This window comes from Pituophis catenifer, unplaced genomic scaffold (assembly GCF_029215685.1).
Source record: "Pituophis catenifer annectens isolate HBS135680 unplaced genomic scaffold, rPitCat1.0.hap2 SCAF_6, whole genome shotgun sequence".
NCBI lineage: Eukaryota > Metazoa > Chordata > Lepidosauria > Squamata > Colubridae > Pituophis > Pituophis catenifer.
In genome coordinates, this window is record NW_027256886.1 from 66433924 (window position 1) to 66452127 (window position 18204).

The 18204-nt window shown below is 37.5% G+C and overlaps 1 protein-coding gene across 1 annotated transcript in view; it reads right to left on the reverse strand.

The window, feature by feature from the left end:
• The window catches only part of MYOF (myoferlin), a 101567-nt gene that overhangs the window by 53803 nt on the left and 29560 nt on the right, over positions 1-18204 (reverse strand). The window contains 13 exon segments of the mRNA XM_070946096.1: positions 410-534; positions 1459-1497; positions 3341-3423; positions 5025-5068; positions 5157-5225; positions 6335-6438; positions 8724-8850; positions 11589-11704; positions 13932-13962; positions 14585-14635; positions 14726-14791; positions 16281-16409; positions 17591-17751. Of these exon segments, the coding sequence (XP_070802197.1) occupies positions 410-534; positions 1459-1497; positions 3341-3423; positions 5025-5068; positions 5157-5225; positions 6335-6438; positions 8724-8850; positions 11589-11704; positions 13932-13962; positions 14585-14635; positions 14726-14791; positions 16281-16409; positions 17591-17751 (1145 nt within the window).

An 18204-nucleotide genomic window follows, 5' to 3' on the forward strand; every position in this document is an offset into this window, starting at 1 on the left:
AGATGTTCTCCTCCTACTCCATGCTCAAGCAGGGGTTGGCAACCTTAAACACTCAAAGAGCCACAAAGGTTCTAATTAGAAGCCCCCTGTTCAATTCTGAAGTCCGGTTCCTCCATTATAGAGTCTTCTCCTAGTGAGGCATCCTTTTTCCTCTGCTGACCGGAAGTCTGGTTCCCCCACCATAGAGTCTCCTCCTAGCGCGGTATCCTTTTTCCTCTACCTGTCATAACTGAAAGCCCTATCAATTGTGGAGCCGACCAGCGACAGGGATCCGCAGCAGAGGGATGAAAGAGCCACATACGGCTCCAGAACCGCGGGTTGCCAATCCCTGCCCCTTCCCTACCGATTTGCGAATGTGAGCGCACATTTAGAAAAAAAATATTTTCTCTAGAAATATTCAAGAACCAACCTTTCCATAATTTAGCTCATCATATGGGTCTGGAAATCCAGTGTATTCTCTTGGACTTCCATAAAGATTCAGGTAACAAGGCCCAAATGTTGGTAAGAAGCCCACTTCAGTTTCTCCAGTATTTGCTAATAAGTAAACATCATGATTAGGAGACATTAAGGCTCACAGTGTGATAACTGAATCTAATTACAGCAAGGTTAAATGTTAAGTATTAATGGTTAGTAAAATGAGAACGGTTTTTTTCTGTTTACATGGAGAAAGTTTAAATATTAAGGACTATTTCCATCTATATATATAGCCATCCCAATCTATAAATTCCAGCTGTATGCCTGAGGTTGGAAAGTGGCAGCCACTAGGCCAAATCTGGCCACACAAGGAAGCCCATTGCAAAGTATCAGTGACTGAGCAAAATCATGGCATAAACATGATTGACTAGCTATCTTATGAACAAGGACTCCTTTATTCATAGACTTGCCACAGATAAAACCCAAGTCCCCAGGATCATAGAGCTGGAAAGCCCATTTAGCCCCAAACTCATTGATATGTGTCTAAGCAGTCTCAGCAGCTGGCTGGATGAACTGGTTTTCCTGGCAATTCCTTTATTTTGTATTCTTTTCCTCCAATTTATATTGCAATGTATTTTCTGCAAAACCACACCATATGATGGCTGGGCTATCCAATATTATACTGGGTCACCTTTGATGGTTAACACTTGTTCATGTGTTTGTACTTTCACTGAGCCAAGAGAAGCGCTGAGATTTAAACCACCAACCAGCTACAGCTCCTTAAGCAGCAGAGATATTGTACAGCCAGATTGCTGAAATAATAATTGCACTAAAACTCTGATATACAGCCATGCAAAAGGCAAAAGCATTTTTTTTGTCAATTATGCCAAGCTGATTAATGTTATTTACACAAAGATAAATGTATTGCTGCAGCCATTAATGCAACTTTAAGCAATAATTTGGGTAACTCTTTTGATTTGAAAGAAATATTACTTTGGACCAAAGAAAGCAAATCATATTACATTCCAAGATATGATTATGAACCTTCATATGATGAAGCCCCAGCTCCCGAAGATGAAAGCTCTGCATTTTATAAAAAGACAAGAAATTGCTTAGCAAATAAGACAATGTATTCAGCAAATATATTAAACATTTTACTCAAAATTAATCTTAACAAATTGGGAGTGTCAAAGCTCATAAGAACTTAATAAGAGCTACACCAATTAATTATACTACCGTTTTCCCGAAAATAAGACATCCCCTCAGTGGTGGGTTTCAAAAAATTTTACTGTGGGTATGGCTTGGTGGGTGTGGCATGGCTTGGTGGGTGTGGCTTGGACATGGCAGGGAAAGAATACTGTAAAATCTCCATTCCCACCCCACTCCAGGGGAAGGATACTGTAAAATCTCCATTCCGTCCCCAATCCAGGGGAAGGTTACTGCAAAATCCCCATTTCCTCACGATTAGCTGGGACTTGGGAGGCAGAGAATAGATGGGGGCGGGGCCAGTCAGAATTTTTACTACCGGTTCTCCAAACTACTCAAAATTTCCACTACCGGTTCTCCAGAACTAGTCAGAACCTGCTGAAACCCACCTCTGCATCCTCTGATAATAAGAGCAATCGGGCTTTTGAGCGCATGCACTAAAATAAGCCTCCCCGAAAATATTTAAACTTAGAGCTGGAAATCAGGTAAGATGGCAAGAGGAGCCCCATCTTGTTCCACGCACCCCAAAATAATAAGACCACCCCAAAAATAAGGCCAAGCGCTTATTTTGGGGTTAAAAAAATATAAGACAGAGTCTTATTTTTGGGGAAACATGGTATCATTATGGAGATAACCATACAACTGTACATTATGTTGTCATGACTACAATAAATTGGACAGTGAGGAGCACCTCAAAATAATCCTATCTCATCTTTTTAAATGTAAAGTGTCCCTAGCAAGGTTATCCACAGAACACTATAAAAAGTAATAGTACTATTTCCTACTATGTTAGATTTGTTGTTGCTACTATTGTTTTACTTTAAAAGACTCACCCATTAACTTAAACAAGAGATAACGTATGAACAAGATTGAACCACCACCACTAGCTCTATTCTGAATGGCTTAGACAAATGACAGATATTATGAAGTAAGAAACATTCAATCAAATCACATACAATTTAAAACAGATTTCAAATTATTTCCATGAATTGGAACAGATTTCGTATGACTACCATTTATACAGAAGAACTAATGTAATTAACTGTGACAAATAAAATATGTAATCAGTATGCCTTTTCCTCAAGAATAAAAATTTCAGATTAAAAGAAAAGCAATCCTGCTAAATAGGAATCAAAAGAATAAGCTAAGAAACAATGTTAAGTATCCATCTGATCCAATGATAATTCAGTATTTTATGCACACAGACACACACAGACACACACACACACATGCACGCCATGTTTCTATATAATGGAGAAAGCCTGCATGATAACTCTAGAAAAACAACACTTAAAAATAATTGTTTGATTTGATTTAGAACTATATCTTGCTTCTTTCTGTTTGAAATGATATATTTCTAATAACTATTTAGCATACACTAAATAACAATTCTGAAATAAAATCAACACACATCATTTGCAGTGCTAAATTTAGCCAAGCAAGAACATTAAATGTCATTCTGAAAAGATAAGAGAACCAGTAGTATTTTATTTAAAGAAAGAAGTCCATCATCTGCATTATACTAATTAGCATGATTATTCCAGTTTGGACTTGTTCATATTAAATCTGGATAAACCAGAGCAAAATTCCCCAAGTCTTTGTCCTGCACCATATTTAAGGAAATACCACTGATTCTCCTTTGTGTTCATTGTCTTTCTGCTCTGAGTTTGTCATAGTTATTTTGAGGAAACATCTACTGTAAGAAAAGAGACTGGCTTACCTTCAACTTCACCACCAGAGGCAGCTATTTTGGAAAGGCATAAATATGTAGTGCCTACAACATCATTTTTTGTAAGACGATCCCTGTATTTAAATTCATCAATATTCATTTTAAATACACATTATTTTTAAACATTGTATCTCTAATAGTCCCATTTAGAATACTATGTATCTGTCCTATTTCCTTGTATAGTGTGAAATTCTGAGTGTTGATTATATAAACAGTAACTATATTGGTTAGCAAGACAACAGTATAGAAAATGCATATAGCTAGTATCTTTTTTTTTTTTTTAGAAAATGCATATAGCTAGTATCTTACAGATGTGGGAAGTTTTCACTTCCACTGGTAGCCAGCAGAGGGCACAATGTGCAATCTTCAAAAAGAGCATATCACCTACAGTATTTCTTTTAGAGCAGGGATTTATCTCAGTTCCTTATTCCCCACAATCTGAACTATCAACTACAAATAAGCACAATTAACCACAAAACTATCCAAATATTTGCTGATAAAAAACTCAAGGCTTTACTCTCAGTTACTCATGCCCTGGTCACCTTCTGAATGGATTACTGCAATGCACTCAAGATGTGGCTACCCTTGAAAAATATCTGGAAACTTCAGCTGGTGCAAAATATCGTAGCGTATGCAGTTAGTTATCCATGCTTCTAGAATTGGACATGTTACATCACTATTCTACAAAACACACTGGTTGCGAGTTTGTTTCTGGATCCAATTCAAGGTGTTGGCTATGATCTTTAGAGCCCTAAATGCCATGGGATCAAGTTTTCTGAGGGGCCACCTCTCCTTGATTACATTGACCTGTTCCGACCTGGGTCTTGTCAGTCAAGGAGGGAAGAGAGTAATTTCCAGTGGTGGGCTGCTGCATGGTCGCAAGGATTCGGGCGAACCCTTAGCTCTGATCAGCTCTGGCTGGGCCTGCCCACCCGCCCCTGTGCTATGCTTTCCATTTATAACTAACTTTCTGGCTCGTTGGCTGGCCCGGCTGTGATCCCCGCCACCCCTGCTATACTCACCGGAGCTGCCTGAGTTGATTAGGAGCATGTTTGAAGCTCTGTTTCTCTCCCAAAGGGGCGTGTGCTTTCACAACCAGCGAACCCTTTGCTTAAGTAAATGCAGCCTACCTCTGGTCATTTCTGCTGTAGCACCCTTGCTTTGAAGCATCATTCCCTGTGAGATGAGATTGTCCCTAGCCATGTTGGCTTTCCAGAAGGCTGTTAAAACCAGGTTTTGTCACTGAGCCTGGGGAATCCCATGGAAGTTAGAGCCCTGTTAAATGGTTGCATTGTGTTTACGTTGAATGCATTCTCTTGTGTTTTTCTTAAAGGTTTTTCACTATTTTAACTATAATTTAGTGGTCTTGTTTTTTTAATCATTTTGAATTTTTTGTTTTTGACTGTCTGTGCTGTTCTGAGTCACAATATGAGATGAGTGGCTATATAAATTTAATAAATAAATAAAGTTGGCCAGTGACTGAATGAAAAGAAATTATGTTAATTTTAAGGCAATTATTTTAAGACAATTTTTCAAATAAATGGAACTAAACTTTGCATTAGTATTGCTTGCGTAAACGTAACAAAAATATGTACAGCTTATGCAAAAATATTTGTTCTCAGAATTCTAACAGTTGCTTTGTAGAAGACTGACTTCATAACAAGGAAGAGCTTACCAATCATATACCATCAGCCTTATTTTTTCACACATTGAGGGAAACTAGAAAAAAGAAAATTATGTTATTTATTGAAGTCTTCTTTCTTAAATACGAAAGCCTAATTGTATAATAACATACTAGAGAACAAACCTTGATTTGAAGATTAATAAGCTGATTCCATTCGGGGTTAGCATTTTTTTCAATTATACTGGTGCAAACCTGCCAAAGAAAAAGTCCATTTCTATTTAAACCAAATCAATTCTATTTTTAATCCTTACTCTTTATTATCCACAAAGATATGAGTAGAATTGCTCATCCTGTTAATGTTAGCTAACTCAGAGCCTGGAGAAAGACCTCATGCACTTAATTCTTGAATGGCAGTAGGGCAGGACTGATTCAAAGGGGAAAATGTCACTAGAGTGTGTGTAGTCCTGCAGATAGCAACAGCCCAGAACTCCATGGAGCAGCCTCTCCTGTCTTGAACTAGCATAAGTAATTGATCCTGAAAGAGACATCTTCAGTTTGCAAGGTGCTCAACAGATATGAGTTGTATGTGCCTTAAATGTTCTGAATCAGACACTGCCCTTTGAATATGAAGTACTCTACATATCTAAATATCAATTTAACTATCCTCAATCTGATCCCCTCCCCATCTTGTTTAAATTGTAATTCTTTCCATTTTGTGCAACAAGGACTAGGAACGCTAGAAGTTCCCAACCAACCCATCTAAAGGATAGATCAAGAAGAGAAAAATTCTGCTAAATATTGCAATACAACAGAGTTAAATCTTCTCAGTTCTTTTCCAGCATAATTCTAACGAGATTGGTCGTGCATGAGTTGAGCCTTACTTCTGTTGTATACATGGATACTATCATGTGCTTTTCTCAGCCACAATTTGCAAAAAATCTAATAATGTCTTTTAGCGGGATAATTTTTGACTTCCCAGTTTACCCCAAAGCCTTGGTATTCACTGGGAGTCTTCTATCCAAGTAAATACCTTAACAGACAAGATATTTTCAAGCAACATAAAATACATATATTTCCATATGATTTTTTTTTCTTTTTGTAGTTAAAGGTTAGTAGAAATACTTAATTCTGCCCAATTCTATGTATTTAATATATATGGTAACACACGATTTCCCAAAAAATATAAAAATATAGTATTATCAAATCAATCATACTTTGTTCATTTCTAAATAAATTTAATTGAATCCAAACCACAATAGATTTTGTTATTTGATCTCTGTGAAAACATATATATCCAAGAGCAGTTATCAGACACTTTATCCATGGCTATTTAGTACAATACAGTTATTAGCACAAAATACCTTTTTTCCAGCAAAGCAAACTTCCACAAAGGGATCCACAAGGTTTTTCTTGTCGGCTTCTCCTCCAAATATTTCTTTTACAGTCTGTGCAAAGGCATCATCCACTGGACAGAAATTTTTAAAACAGAGAATGAAAGAAGTTACTTTCTATTGCTCAAAACTTGCAGCCATGATTATATATTTCTGAACGTGCAAAATGGTGTCATTGAGCACTAAATGCCACAGATGCTTAAACTATGCAATAAATCAGTGGTTCTCCATCTTGGTTACTTTAAGATGTATGAACTTCAACCCCCAGAATTCCTGAGCCAGCATACTGGCTGGGGAATTCTGCAATTCCACACATTTTTAAGTTGCTAAGTTTGAGAAATACTGCAATAAACTATTACAGTGGGCAATGCTTGTTGCATTGTTTTAGCAGCTGCAGCAGCACCAATTCTATTCCATTCCCTCTTTTCTTTCCCCTCCAGCATTAAAGCAGTATCCTCCTTACCCATTACACTTGCTCAGTTTTGAAATAAATGTTCATTATAATTTAAGAAAGAACCTATTGAGAATTTCCAGTTTCTGTTGCTTTCTCTGTTTCCTCCTTTTTCAGCTTCTTCACCTCTTTGTCCTGACTCTTACTGGCAGGTATCCTTTTAATGTTAACTGTCCAAATCAATGACATTGCATTTTTGCCAGATGTCATTTTCAGCTAATCTACTTGATTCCTTTCCTTTTCTGTTTTTTCCCCAGTCACCATGATCTGATTTCCCTTCCCTGCTTTCACCAAGGCACCCTATCGCTACTGCCCCCTAATAAATGTTTTGTTCCACTTATTATTACAGACTAATGGTTCTGAGTTTTTTTCTTTTTAAGATTTTTTTTTCAGATACTGAAGCTCTGCCTCTTTGTACCTTAGAGTGGTTCACTTATACAGGTGAATTAGGTGGATACGACAATGCAGAATTATGATTGAAAAAAAAACTACTTTTGGGATTTGGCTCAGGATGCCAGCTGGTTGCCAGTTGATTTAGGACCATCACATGCCATACTGCCTCCGTTTGAGCCAGCATTAGAAGGAAAGCAAATTTAATTAGATAGATTTGGTTTAATCATGGTCGATAGGGAATGGGGAAAACTGAAAGTACAGGCAAATACTGCTCTTTCAAATTTAGGGAGAGAAAATTGTCATCACTAGAGAGAAGGATTACATGTCAGCTCCCACTTATTGTTTCAACTTTTCAATTCCTTTTTTACAATTATAGTGGTGAAAGTGCTGGCCTAGAAACCATGAGACTGTGAGTTCTAGTTCTGCCTTAGATATAAAAGCTGGCTAGGTGATTTTGGGTCAGTCACTCTCTTTCAGCCCAACCCACCTCACAAGGTTGTTGTGGGGAAATAGGAGGAAATATGTTTGTTCCCTTGAGTTACTCCCTTGAGTAATAAAGATAGGATAAAAACATAATAAACAAAGAAATTAAAAAAAACATGCAAAGGTGGCCAGGCCCTCAACCATTCCCCTCAGAAACTCAGAAACGTTACCATGACTAATGTGTGCTATTTTGGTAAATTTTGATATCCTTTGAAAAAATAAATACTTTCCCCCATTCTGGTTCCTGAATTACCCTGCCACCACTTTATCCCAGAGCTTTATCTGGGCTGTATCCCTTCAAACAGCAACTGAAAATTCACAAAGCTGAACATTCCACATAAAGATCTTTTTACATGAAATATTGATGTCGGGTTAATAAACCTAATCTTCTTCTACACGTGCTTAATTGATCACAGAGGAAAACTTGTTTGCTAAACAAAAATATTTACAGGTAATATCAATCTCCTTTTGCCTTCACTACGTTTCCACTATTTGTAGATGGAAAATCATAAGAAAACTGCAATGTTTTGTAGTCCTATAATGTTGTAAACCACTTTGCATCATAACCTGTCCAATGTGGGCTATGTTCCAGTGGTGGATTTCCCCCGGTTTGCACCGGTTCTATAGAATTGGTAGTAAAACCAGCAGGAAGCCCCACCCACTGACCCCAAGGTCACCAAAATGCTTCTGCACATGCGCAGAAGAGTGCGCGCGCGGCCCTGTTGCAAACCGGTAGTAAAGGTAAGTAGAACCCACCCCTGCTATGTTCCCTTTAACAAAAACTATGAAATACCCCTGGATACAGCCAATTTTGAATCTATAGCAATATTACAGAGGTTTTCAGCTGAAGACTAATATGGAGCATTCTAGATGCAGGTTTACTTTAGTCTCTCTGATTTGGGGGCCTTTAAAGTCAAATATTACTATTAGCAGCAGCAGCAGTAGAGTTTAAGAAATCTACAACTATTTCTCTCCAATTTTCAAACATAGTAAACACACTCATTTTTCCTACTATCCAACTATGATACATACTCTGAGGAATATCTTCAGCTCTGTAGATTTTAAGAACAAAAGTGACCCATCGGAGAGCTATTCCAGCTGGGAGCAATAGGTTGGTTTCCACATCATCATTTTCATTCTCCCGTTCTCTGTTTTCCACCTGTTGGGAACATATTTGAGTGTTATTCTATTCTTTTTTTAAAAAAGCAACCTTTCTTCTCAAGCAGTTAATACCCCCAAAGATTGCAAAGTTATGATTTTTCCTGATTAGAGGAAATATGCTCAGGTAGTCCTCAATTTACAACTACAATTGAGTCCAAAATTTCTGTTGTTAAGCAAGACAGCTGTTAAATGAACTTTGCCTCATTTTCAACTTTCTTTCACAGTTGTTAAGTGAATCCCTGCAGTTGTTAAGTTAGTAACATGGTTGTTAAGTGAATCTGGCTTCCCCATTGACTCTGCTTGTCAGAAGGTCACAAAAGGTGAATAACATGCTCCCAGGAACTGCAACCATCATAAATATGAGGCAGTTGCCAAGCGTCTGAATTTTGATCACGTGACCACGGGGATGCTACAATGATTGTAATTGTGAAAAACGATCATAAGTCACTTTTTTCAGTGCCATTGTAACTTTGAATGTCACTAAATGAACTGTTGTAAGTTGAGGACTACCTATATATCTCTTCCATTCTCCTTTCTCCCTACAAAGTTCCCCCACCACCACCCTGCCAATTAATATAGGCAGGTCACTATCAATAAGGCATGAATACTACATGATCATCTGAAATAATTTAGAATAATGCCGAGCAAGGGCCCGAGATAATTCTTAACCCTATTAATTTAATTTCATATATCCAACTGGTTTAGGTTTTGGCTATCACAGCAGTATTTGTGGCTGATTTTCTGAGATTGTTGCAAATAATAGCATTAGTAAGTATTAATAGCATTTAATGATCATTGGAAATATATTAGTATCATGGGGTAGCTAGAAATGCACTTGAGCAATTAGTCATCCTTTCAGTACTCTTGTGTCCTCCCAATGTTTATACTTTGTAAATAATGGCATTTGATAATGAGTTCTGGATAAGAATATCTAATTCCTGCTTTAAACGGAACTTTTTAAAAGTCAGGATAACAGGTGACTACTCTTCTACATTTATTTATTTGCCAAACAAAGTTATATAGCTTATTTCCATATTAACAGTACCTTTGAAATTACAAAGATATTCTGCATCCCCATTTAGTTTCTCCATCCTATTTAAATATCGAACTTCTAAAGGAATTTTCCACTGAAAAGACTGCTTCAGGACCTTTCATTGGCTGTCACTGATATTTATTTATTTATTTATTTATTTATTTATTTATTTATTTATTTATTTATTTATTTATTGGTTCGATTTATATGCCGCCCTTCTCTGGAGACTCAGGGCGGCTTACAATGCGTTAAGCAATAGCCTTCATACTTTTGTATATACCTGCTTAGTAGGGCTTTCGGCCCCCCCTTAGCGGTGTTCTTTTTTATACAAAGTCAACTTATTGCCCCCACAATCCGGATCCTCATTTTACCTACCTCAGAAGGATGGAAGGCTGAGTCAACCTTGAGCCTGGTGAGATTTGAACTGGCAGTAATTGCAGGCAGCTGGCAGCTAAGTGCTACTTAACAGCACTTTAGTCTGCTGCACCACCAAGGCTCCTTTATTTATTTATTGGTTCAATTTATATGCCGCCCTTCTCTGGAGACTCAGGGCAGCTTACAATGCGTTAAGCAATAGCCTTCATACTTTTGTATATACCTGCTTAGTAGGGCTTTCATTCATTTAATATGAATACTATCTGTGAATACTATTTATGAAAAATATGAATTTCCAGATCCTAATTTGTACATAGTGTAGTTTATGTTGCTCAACTTTAGCTAAAACATGATTAGTTTTAGTTTTTAAATATGCAAAATACATTATTATCATAAAAAAATACAAACAGCCAACCTACAATAGATTCTTTATTCATTTTAATCTTGGAAAATTTAAAGATCAGGCCAAATAAGATACAGGGATAAGCAATGTGCATTTATTTATTATATTTATTTTATATTTCAATTTTGGAGATCACATGTCTCATTAACAGACCGACTTTGGGAAGTTTCTTAGATATCAATATGCACAGAAATATTTCCACTGATGCCCATCACACTCCTTATTCCTTTTAAATAAAATTATTTTTAATCAAAATATTTATTTCTAAGAGTATGCCTAGATGCCACAAAAACGTGTCTAAACTTCATTGTTTGTCTAAGAAAAGGAAAGTATGTGGCTGCCGTCCAGTATTTTATTTGGAAATATATCTGACATGCCAAGAAAAAAAATAAATAAGTTGTCTGCAATAACAGACTTCTTGAGGGCTGGAGATAATGGTAGAAATAATCTCATTTGTCTTCTTTAAACAGTGATTTCTAACTAAGGCAGATTCAATCGCAAAAAAGTTGATCTTTTTGAGAGAATGCTTATGAAAATTGTGTCCATACATGAGAATGTTATAGAGTGGGAATCCTTGACAATCCCACAAAATATTCTCATGTTCTTTTGCAATTGAATGAAACAGCAGGAATAAAGCAGCATTACGAGGAAGGAGAAGTTGGACCCAAGAGATGAAAATGTGAAAAAGGTTAAGGGAAATGTACCTTCAAAAGGCAGTGGTGTTGAAGGCCATGGAAGAGAGGTTATGCGGCAACAGAGTGGAAAGTAGCGGAATAAGCAGAACTAGGGAAAAGAAACAAAGGGTCAGCAGGTTCATTCTTTGAGTGTTTTCTATCATTAAACGTAAAGCCTCACATGGATATTAAAATGAAGTATCCAATCTAAGATGTATTGGGAGAAAAAAAAAATGCACATCTAAACTTACAGGTGGCTCATCTCCTGTTCCAAGAACGAACATGCTGACTTTCAAGTAGCCTTTTGGGCTTGAATTGGTGTCTTCCGGGTCATTCAAAAGCAGCCATTTTCTCATGACTGCATGGCCTGAAAAGCAAAAGAACACTGAACATGAACACTGAAGCGAAGTCACAAATCATGTTTACGTGATTTTTTTTTTTTTTTAAGAGAGTGGAGTCTTTTGTAAGTTGTGATAGTGGGAAAAAAAGAGTTTCTTCTGTTGCTCCTGCTGCTGATATGGGGAAAGGAAGATGTGAAACTGGAGCTGGAACTGGCTTCAAAGGATGTTATGTTGATTGCTTGTATACTTGGATGTACAGTATAAGAGCACTAGGCATGCATTTAAAAATAAGAGCAACATTTTCTCTTGGGTGAGTGCTGGTTCTATGCTGCATTGATCAGATTAAACCAGAAAGGAGAGGTGAGTTCCACTGTCTACCTTTGGTCCAGTGGTGAAATTCAATTTTTTTTACTACCGGTTTTGTGGGCATGGCAGGGCAGGGCAAGGATACTGCAAGATTTCCATTCCCACCCCACTCCACTGCAAAATCCCGATTTCCTTCCCACTCCTGGGGGAAGGATATTGCAAAATCTCTATTCCCACCCCATTCTGGGGCCAGCCAGAGGTGGTATTTGCCGGTTCTCTGAACTACTCAAAATTTCCGCTACCAGTTCTCCAGAACCTGTCAGAACCTGCTGGATTTCACCCCTATTTTGGTCAATAATGAACATAGGTGATTTTTCCAACATGGAGATTTGTGTAGCCATAATATTTACTTGTTTTCTTTTGGGGAGGAACCTCATGCTGATTATTCTTAATTCATTTTGCCGACACTACTTCCAGCGATGCTGATGGCCATGACTTCTTATTAACTGCTCCTTCCTGCTTCACTCTGCATACCCTCTCCATATTTGTTAGCATGATTTATATCCATCACAAGGCTGGAGAAAGAGTGCCAAGTAAATTAGGAAAGATCTCTTCCACGCCATCAACCTGGCAGGCTATTTTTAGACATAGGCTTAATATATTCAGAAGTAGGTCAAATGAATGTACATTCCTACACAGAAATGGAGAAAAGTAATGGGATAAAGAAGGAAGATGTGTCTGATGCTTCTCCTCAATGCACTGGGAAAATAGTCTTCTGCTTCACTTCATGCTTGTAACCAATCAGCTAGCTATCTTACAACTTGGATTAATGCTTTCAGTAGAGTGGTACACACATCTTTAGAAGCAGCTTGAGGAGTCATAGGTATGGAGTATCTGGCACTTAATATCTATCATTCAGGTAAATTAAAAGTCAATTAAATTCAATGGCTCAAACACATACCACAACCAAGCAACTCATACTACCATATGTTAAAAGAGAAAGACTGATAGTTGATTTTCCTACCAGCAGTTTTATTAACACACTCTACATTTTTATGAGTGAGCATAAAATCTCTTTTTCTTTCAAAAAGATTTACTTTTAATGAATAACTATAAATTGCAATTTTAGTGTCCTGCTGATAAGTGCAACATCAAAATGGACTGGACTACTGTAATGCTCTCCACATGGGGCTCCCCTTGAGGAGCACCCGGAGGCTCAAACTGGTCCAGAATGCGGCCGCGCGGGTGGTTACGGGAGCGACATGGCGCTCCCATGTGACTCCCCTCCTGCGCGAATTGCACTGGTTCCCGGTGGTCTTCCGGGTGCGCTTCAAGGTTCTGGTTACCACCTTTAGAGTGCTCCATGGCTTAGGACCGGGGTACCTATGAGACTGCCTTCTGCCACCAATAGCCTCTCACCGACCTCTACCCGTAGAGAGGGTCTTCTCAGAGTGCCGTTGGTCAAACAATGTCGACTGGCGGCCTCCAGGGGGAGAGCCTTCTCTGTGGGGGCACCTGCCATCTGGAACAAGCTCCCCCTGGAGATACGGAGGATCTGCGTACTTTCCGCCGCGCCCTCAAAACATTCTTATTCCAGCAGGCTGGTCTGGCCTAACCTCCCTTTTTAATTGCTTTTAAATTGGTTTTATAATTGGGGTGTTTTAAATCTGGCCAAAGTATTTAATGTATTTTAAATGGTTTTTAACGTTTGTATTATGTATATTTTACTTTTTGGCTGTTCACCGCCCTGAGTCCTTCGGGAGTAGGGAGGTATATAAATTTAATTATAAATAAATAAATAAAATAAAATATATCCCTTCTTTCTGTGGTTGAATATACAGGCTGGATCAAGTCTTAAATTTAGCCCCATCCTAGTCAACGCATCTATTACTAGATATGATGGTTAGTCTCAATCAACCTAAGATATTTTGCATGAAGATTACTTACCAGGTTCATCATAGACATAACCAATATCAATCTGTAATAGAAATATATTAATATTATCGCCTTAGAGTTAATGATAGGGTAATCAAATAAAAATAACAGACTACATATGTGGCTTTAAAGCTCATTTGCGTTCAGTCACAGATCTGAATGCTCTTCTGCCACATGTAGTACAGGATCTAAATTTAAACATGTGTAACTAAAATATATTTACATTAAAAGTAAGCCATACTCAAACTAAAGCTTTACGGTGGCTACACAAACACAATCAGTTGCAACACCCGTTATAGATATTAACCTTTTCACATCAATATGCTTAATGCTGAACCCGGATTTTGCTTCTTGTTCTTAAATCCAACGGAGTATTTTCACATTAATTCAGGCAGAGATAATACTTTACAGTTATCAGAACTGGATAAATAATTTCTAAGCCTGAGAAAAGAAAATGAAATAAAAATTTGGACTATTTTTTTCCATTTTTTTCATTCTAAACTGGCAAGAGGAAATCTATTCACACATTTACATTTCCAAATTTTTTAAAAAGCAGATATTGCCTTGAACAGATGCCTTTAATAGGATGTTTTGATTCTTTGTCTTTTAATTTCATGTTGTGTAAGCTCCAAATGAATTTATGGCGGAACATCAAGAATGCTTACCTTAAATTCCCCCATTAGACTATCAGGACGCAAAGAGTAAGAATCATAAACCTTTAAGGAAATGAAAGAAGTAGAATAAGTTATAGCTTTAACTTAACAAAAAGTAAAGCAATAATAAAGACAATCGTTCATTTGCCTTACCCGAATGCTTATGGTTTCATCAAATAGCTCTGAAGGCGTCATATTGTGTATGTTGTAGAAAAATATCTGTTAGGAAGGGGAAACAGTTTTAGACTAAATCTGCAGGAAAAACTGGGGTGTAACATAGAGGTGTTTGATGGTTACCCTATTAAAATAAATGAGATGTCAGTATGTGACCAAGCTCTTGAATTCCATTGTGTAAAAGAAGTGGCAGAACCTGGGAGTGGAGTTAAACGAGGGATCAGCCTAGAATCTCTACATAACCACTAGCGGACTAACTCCAAGCCCCCTTGAATTCTGCTGGCCCTTATCTAACTCCAAGCAGGTGCTAAGAATAGTCCTGTACATAGGCATGAGTAGCAATAATTCAATTTAATTGGACCTTCATCTATGGACCTGATCTTTCAGTCCTGACCCATGACATGCCACAGGGAGGTTGAGGAATATTCTTCTGTAAAAGTTCTAATTAATTGATTAAACATTTTTTCCAAAGATCCTGCTGCATATGAATATTCATAGACAAACATATATATGGGTGGGGAAATAATACAGAGTGGGTGGCCACATGTATGTGGAAACTTTCTGTTTTCCCTGTTGGGGGATGCATGCTTAGGGAGGACACCTCAGTTATGTTAAATTATGTTGAGTTTACAATTTTTAGTGTTCTTGTTATCTGAACTTGACCCGAAACTTTGCAATTAGTGTCTGGCAATCCTAGCACCAGTGGCTCTGTAAAGATGTTGGATAGCTACTGTACAGTAGCCCTGGAGTCTCAGATAATCTACCCGGTGTACACACTATGTACATTGTAATGTAATAAACTTCGAGAATAATCTTGAGGAAGAGGCAGAAAAAAGAGGCATTAAAACCACAGCCAAGGAAATGGTCAGATAAGAAAAATCTGGATCAGGAATGGAATTTGACAAAGCATTTTTGATCTGACCTTCTCTAATTCTCTGCAGAATAAAGGCGGCTAGGAAGGTGGGGGGGACACATTCAGAGTTGCAAGTTTCTGTCACTGTAAACTTATGATAAAAGCAGTTTCAGCATACATGATTTCAGAGTTAATGTTCATCTATCTTTTGGAACTGACAGAAACATGCTGATTCATGAGGACATTTTACATAAATGATAACTTTGAACCAGCACAGATTATTTCACTTTTAGTCATGTGTCTGTTACTTACACTTAATCATACTTATTTACAGTAGATACTTTCACCTCATTAATCTTAGCTGATCAAAAAAGCCTTGTAGGATAAGAACTAATTTGTATATTGAGAGGAGACTATCAGGAACTGTAGAAGTCACTAGGATACCAAAAAAATATTTCTGAAGGGATGAACAGCAACAATTTTGTACTATTGCTGAAAAGAAGAAACATATGTGGACTTGAAAGAGATTTTACTAATCATACTAAACTATGCATCAGTTTCACAAGATTTACTTCCAAATTGGCATTCCAAAGTTTATCTGCATGTAATTACCATTTTCATAAAATATAGTAGCTAAACTTATAAAGTATACAGTAGTTTTGTTATATATATTATACTTACCTCATCAAAATAGGGATTGTTTCCTGTTTTAATTCTTGTTCTGTGAGTCTGGCCACAAACATGTACTTTTATAACTGGCTTTATATTATTCCCGGACAACTGACGTCCTTCAATGACCCTAACACGAATCTGGTAACAAGTAATACAATAACATATATTAGATGGGTAACATTTTCTATTAATTGGCTGTTATCAATTGAATGTGCCTTGAGTGCTTTCCTGTTAAATAAATTAGAATGGGATTATCAGTTATTGAATTATAATGAACAACATTCTGTTTCATTAGTTCCAAATGATACACAGAGCCGAATATGAAAAGCTCATCCAAGGAATTTATGTTCATGAGGAACCTGATCATGATATATCTGGAGTAGCCCCAGGCATAGAAGGAGAAGGGCAGCTACCTCTGCAGTTATGAAGATCTAGGTGCATATCACAATCTATCATGCACTAGAGTCATCAAATCATAATTAAGCCTCAGGACATTCTCAAAAGCAGAATAGTATGATAAAGAATACCAAGAGGACATTAGAAAAGATAATGGATGTGGATGGTGCTCTCCTGGAGCACACCTATTATGAGAACTTCCATTACATGTTTTTAAAAATCCAAGTTTCCCCAAAGAATTAAAGAAATGCCCCTCGATGAATATTTAATGTGGCCTTCAACAACATACTGCCTTCTAATATATACATTCTCCAAGTTGTACTCTTAACGTGTTAGGAAAGGGAACAGCTTGGAGAAAGTTCATATTTTCTAAATACAACAGTATTTTCAGTAATCTTGATTTTTTCATTTAATAATAACAGAGTAATTTACAGCCACTAAATAACTTGTAAATTTTATGCATTGAAATACATTTTTCTTAGAAGGGATCTATTCTCCAGACTGTCACAGGAATCTATGTCACAAAAAGGTTAAAAATCCCTGATTTAGAGACTAATGCTTCAGTATTTTTCATAATTAGCATAGTGGATTTAAGTTAATTGGAATGCAACAAGTATTCCCAGTCTTTATTCTTAAATTCTCAAATTTATTTATACACTCCTTTGTTGTTATGAACTGGAGCCAAAAACGTCACACCAGGGAAAAGAATCTTCCAAGATTTAAATAACAGCTTGTGGAAGAGATTTCTAAATAGAAAATAAATATGTTGCCCAAACTGTACTAACCACAAACCTTTGCCTTATATGTAAGAAGTAAGCTTCATGTAAGAATACATGCTTCATTGTACTCAGTGGGGCTTACTCTCTGGTAAATTATTAGTGTTAGGATTACCGTATTACTGATAAAATTCATTATTTTCCAACCTGGAAATCTTGAGGTTTATTAGAAAGCACCCTGCGATTTTTCTTTCCTTTGGTAATATGCCGAGCAAGTTGAACTTCACGGGAACCGCTTGGACCCTTTTGGGGGAGAACTCCAGTTCCACCATCGGGCATACCCTCCTCACCGCCATCTTCTTCACCATCTACCAACAATTTCAAACATTACTATCCTCGAAAGCAAAGTAAGAAAAACTCAGACTGAATGAACCTGAAAGATCCCAGCACTAATATGGACCTCTGAAAGTGCTATCCCCAGGGCTGAAGAAAATGAGATGGATAAATCATGAAATGGAGCCACCTTAAAAAGATGGAAGTTACCAAAGGATCGTGAGAATAGCAGCTGATTGCAGAATATGCGGCTGCTTCTGTAGGAAAGCTAAGTCTGAGGCTCTCTCAGGAGCTATAAAAAAACAAGAAGGTAAGTTGGGTGCTGCTGGACCTTGAAGCTGGCTGGGGAGTAGGCCGAGTCATGCAAATCCCTGAGTGGCTGCATGGGAAGCAGACCCAAGGCCTGCAGGGACTCAGAGAGGCTGGTTGGGTGGGGGAGATAGGTGGAGGCACTGCAGTGTCCCTGAAGTTGGTCAGAAGTTGGTAAG